This window comes from Thunnus albacares, chromosome 9, assembly GCF_914725855.1.
Source record: "Thunnus albacares chromosome 9, fThuAlb1.1, whole genome shotgun sequence".
Lineage (NCBI taxonomy): Eukaryota > Metazoa > Chordata > Actinopteri > Scombriformes > Scombridae > Thunnus > Thunnus albacares.
In genome coordinates, this window is record NC_058114.1 from 479,976 (window position 1) to 485,000 (window position 5,025).

Below are 5,025 nucleotides of genomic sequence, written 5' to 3' on the forward strand. Positions count from 1 at the left end.
AACCCCATAAAAATCACTTTATTCCGCAGTTTCTCTGGTTTTACTGGTTTGAAATGTCTTTCTATTTATGCCGAACTAAAGACTGCATCATATTCTGTCAGTAAGTAAAAACATCTTATATAATACTCATGACAGCTGTACTGATAAGCAAACAATTATTAAATAACCAGATTTTTTGATGGAGTTTGGCTTCATTTTGCCCAAACGACGCAAGGACGTATCGCGACTGTAGCTGTCGTAAAATGTAAACATTTTACGGCAAACCGTATTCCAGTCTGTGCATGGAGACTACACGTGAATGTATGAAACAGTAAGTTTAGAGACTCCTCTGAGGTTTTTACATTAGTGGAGCACCGCTGCGACACCGACCGACAGCAGAGCTCGCAGCCGGCGGGATGCTGTACCTGATCGGCCTGGGTCTGGGAGACGCCGCGGACATCACGGTGAAGGGTCTGCAGGCGGTGAAGGGCTGCAGCAGGGTTTACCTGGAGGCCTACACCTCCATCCTCACCGTGGGGAAGGAGGCTCTGGTGAGTCCGGACACGCTTCGACTGTGTGGTTTCATCAGACAGAGAAATGTTTCAGCAGTTATTATATTTACATATTCAGCTGCTGTCTGTTGATGTCTGTTGATCTCTGCAGCTTTTTCTCAAGTTTATTTGAAAACACGTCTGTCTGTTGGATTTGTTTTTCCCCAAAAAACTTTACTAATCAAAACAAATGTCTGTTTCATCACAATTAAAATATTAAACATTGCAAATAGAAGATGCATCAAATATTATCAAAGGAAACAGAAAATATGACAAGGACAGTAAATAATAATAATAATAATATATACACAATAACATACAATAAGTGAAGAAACACAATAAAATAAAGTATAAATATTTAATTGTGTTTTATGGGATGTTAGGGTTCATAACTGTTATTCTGAGTGTTTATCAGTTAGCTGTTAGCTGTTAGCTTCCTCAGTGACGTTTGTCTGTTGACCTCAGTGACCTTTAAGGAACCTCAGCAGTGTGTTTATTAGTGACAGCAGTAAACTGTTAGTTCACTTCCTCGGTATAAATGTGAGCAGCTGCTTTTCCTTCTTCTGTTTTCACATTTCAAATATTTCTTTAATCTCCTCGATGTGATTCCTGATGATGTAATGACCCTACAGGTGTTTACTCTGACACCAGTTTACAGTATTTACACTGTAGTGTAGTGTAGTATAGTGTAGTATAGTATAGTATAGTAGTGTATAGTATAGTGTAGTATAGTATAGTATAGTAGTGTATAGTATAGTATAGTATAGTGTAGTATAGTGTAGTGTATAGTGGTGGTTTTTAACATTACTGATAGAAGCTGACTTTTAATCGTTCTTCTTCGGCTCCAAAAACAATGACTTCAGTTTAATCTTTGTTTAATTGAAGAAACTTGTGGCACATCCAATCACTGATTAGTTCAATGCACTTGATCAGAGCTTGTATTGGACCACAGTCTCCTGGTGATATGTTATGTAAATTTGTGTGTGAGCCAGTAGAAGCATGTAGATGTTGAACAGGCGTCAGGTTGTGATGATTCAACAGGATCTGAGAACTGAGAGTCTCTGACAGAGAAACATGAACCAGCAGCGTCTGAAACGTCTCACCTGTACAGTAAAAACTACAGAAACTACCTCAACCTGAAGTCAGCTGTGTGTTCACTTCCTCCTACTGATCTGTAAACTCACCTCAGTATTTTTACTACGTTTTAGCTCCTCAACATAGTTTTAGCTACTAGAGCTCAAACGATTAACCGATTAATTGATCTACAGAAAATTAATCGCCAACTATTTTGATAATTGATCTATCACAGTAAACTGAAGATCTTTGAGTTGTGGACAAAACAAGACATTTAAGGACGTCGTCTTTGGGAAACACTGATCCACATTTTTCACCATTTTATGGACTAAACAACTAATCTATTGATCTATTTATCAACGATGCAGTAAATGGTTAGTTGGAGCTCTACCAGCTACCTCACCAGACCGTTAGCTTCAACGGGATCTGAAAGTCTTACAGTGTAATATAATCTGATATTGTAATCGCTATAATCTCATGACAGTTAATGTTTCTTGAAATGAAAATGACAAACTTAAAAACATAAGATTTTAAATCTCAAAAACACTTCAGGAACCAGAAGCTGCTCACAAAACTCCAGGAAACATCACATGATGCAGTTAGTTACTATAGTAACAACAGAAATGAAAAATAAAGATTTTTTTGTGTGATCAAATTTTAATTTTATTTCTTAAGTGTATTGTTAATAAATTATGTACACATAGCTGCATATAAGAGGGCAGAGTGTAAATAATAGATAATAGACATATAAATCCAGCCAATCGTTTACCCTGCTGTGTTTTTAAGTCTCCAGAGAAACTTTGATATAAAAACTTCTGACTTTGAGTTGTTTAAACATTTGTAATTCTTGCTGACAATTTTATCAAGAGTAGAGAAAATATCTATACCAAGATACTTAAATTGGGAAACTATTCTGAATAAATTAAAGCATTATTCAAAAGGAAAAGTGAAGATTTGTTCAGATTTATTTTATAGCCTTTACTATGTGGTAAATCTTGTGCCACATTGTTAAAATATAATAAAACATCGTCCGCATACAATGAAACAAAATGGCTGGTGTTCCCCACAGCTATAGGGCCTGTAGTACCAGCGGCTCCAATGATACAGTGACTAACAGCCTTGACGAGACCCTGTAACTGGGAAACAGAGAGGAATACTGGTTTCCAGCAACTTTAAATGTACTGTTATCAACTTTAGTTGCATCTTGCTGCATTAAATGAGTTTCTTGTGCAATATCGACCTTTTTTTAACTTGACATCCAAACAGCTGCTGCGCTGCTTTGCTTCATTAAAGCTCTGCATGTTCCAAGACAGAAAAGATAAACCTGCCATCATTAAACCACTTTGATATTACGGAGTAGATAGTCATACATGAATATATGAAGCACGACTCAACCTGCCGTCCCTCTCCTCCAGCCAGTCGCTGTTAATATGATCATATCGGACAGATGCTCTTTCAGCAGTGATTCTAATGTATCTCACATCATTCATGGTCACAGAGTTTAGTAGTTAATCTCACACAATAGTGTTTACACAGCAACGTGTTTCAAGGATAAAACAGGACACAACTTTTACTAAAAAGAAACCCGATGTCTCCTTCATAAACAGCAGAATATGGAGTTTTAACCGACCGGTCTGATGTGTGTACAGGTGTGTGTGTGGTTATTCTGTAGCAGCCTGGTGTCATCAGGTGGTTTAATGAAGGTAAACACAGTGAACGGCTGCGTATCAACATATCAGTCCTGCTGCCTTCAGACGCTGCAGACGTTTAATGAACTGAAGAAGCTTTTCATACAGTATAAAGAGCTACACATTCATTTATAGATCAATGCAGACTGATTTACTGACTTTCCTGCTTCAACCGTAGTAAACGTTACTTTGTGTGGTGATTTTTTTGGTTGAAGAATGCTCATTGAAATAAATGATTTATATTTGAAGCATTAATCTGTTGTTGCAGGGAGTATTTAGTTTGATCCTGTTGATAAAATCACCAAAGCAGCAGCAGATCAACATTATGACACAAACTGATGTGTTTCTGAGACGTCGTCTGTTTTTCAGGGAACATTTAGGATCAAATGTCAAAATACAACAACTGTCTTTGCGCTGCTTCTCTGTAATGAACCAGTCTGCGCCGGTCCTCCCAGCTGGTCACCATGTGCACTGCGCTGGTCACCAGAATACCAAACAGACGCACAGTTGGAGCGCTGCTCGTGCTTGTTGTTGTACCTCCAAGAAAACACATTCCTGTGTCTCATCATACAACCGAAGTCTGTTAACCGACCGACCGACGCAGTACCGTCAGTTAGTTTACTGAGCTGCTACCTCAGAGCTTATGATTAGCTTCTTCAGCTTCATGTCTTTTAATCATCTTCCTTGGCCAGGTGCAGCACAGGTGCAGAAAGATGTTGGAGTCATGAGCTCGTGATATTTGACTACTAGCCGATGAGAACTTATGATGTTTGAATGTTTTGCCTGTAAGTCGTGATTATTAAAGGCCAGTTTTAGAGTTTTAGAGACTCCGTTGTTTCTGAGATGAATCATACTTGGATCTTTGCCAAAGCGTCAAGGTCATTCATGATGTCATTGTGGGAGGAGTTTTACTGGAAATGATGTCATTAGGGGAGGGGCCTATGAAGAAGACCTAACAGCAATGGTAGAAAAATCCTGAAATTGGTTAAGAACGAGGTGGAGGCTAGAAACCGGCGCCACACTAGGAGTTATGAAAGGTGCATAAGATGATGTTTTGTGGTTTTGTGTTGCGGTTTTTATCCATGAACGAGTTTACTGTGTTAATTGATACACAGTAAATCCCATCACATTGAACTCAGCATATACCAACCTTTAACAAGATGGAGTCCAGCAGCTAAAGTCTGAACGAACATCAGAGACAAGAACTAGAAAACTGAATAAAATCAAACACTGGAAGCAATTAATTTATTAATAAACTACTTTCGCTGTATGTTAGCTGCTTTAGCAGCATGTTAACTGATTTAGCAGCAAGTAAGCCTCTTTAGCTGTGTGTTAGCTGTTTTAACTGTACGTTAGCCTCTTTAGCCACAGGCTAGCTGATTAAACTGTACGTTAGCCTCTTTAGCAGCATGCTAACAATGACCTTTCCCCCTCAGGAGGAGTATTATGGGAAGCAGTTGATCCTGGCGGACAGGGATCTGGTGGAACAGGGAGCTGATGAGATCCTGAAGGATGCAGATGTGACTGACGTGGCGTTCCTGGTGGTGGGAGATCCGTTCGGGTGAGTCATGACGCATCAGAGCAGCTCATATTGATCCCACAGATCAGCTGCAGCTGCTGCGTCAGCGTGCTGGATGCAACCACAGAGTTTCTCTTTTCAGCAGATTTCTCCACAAAACCACCAGATTCCTCTCAGAGTTAATCACAGACTGAGAGCTGCGGTCTGAAGCTTC

At 39.3% G+C, this 5,025-nt stretch overlaps 1 protein-coding gene across 1 annotated transcript in view; it reads left to right on the plus strand.

Annotated features, from left to right (window-relative positions):
• The first annotated feature begins 246 nt into the window (after window positions 1–246).
• dph5 (diphthamide biosynthesis 5) overlaps window positions 247–5,025 on the plus strand; it is an 11,083-nt gene continuing 6,304 nt past the window's right edge. Inside the window, exons 1-2 of the mRNA XM_044362475.1 lie at window positions 247–530; window positions 4,729–4,853. Coding sequence (XP_044218410.1) covers window positions 396–530; window positions 4,729–4,853 — 260 coding nt within the window. The 5' untranslated portion in view covers window positions 247–395. The remainder of the gene's footprint in view (window positions 531–4,728; window positions 4,854–5,025) is intronic.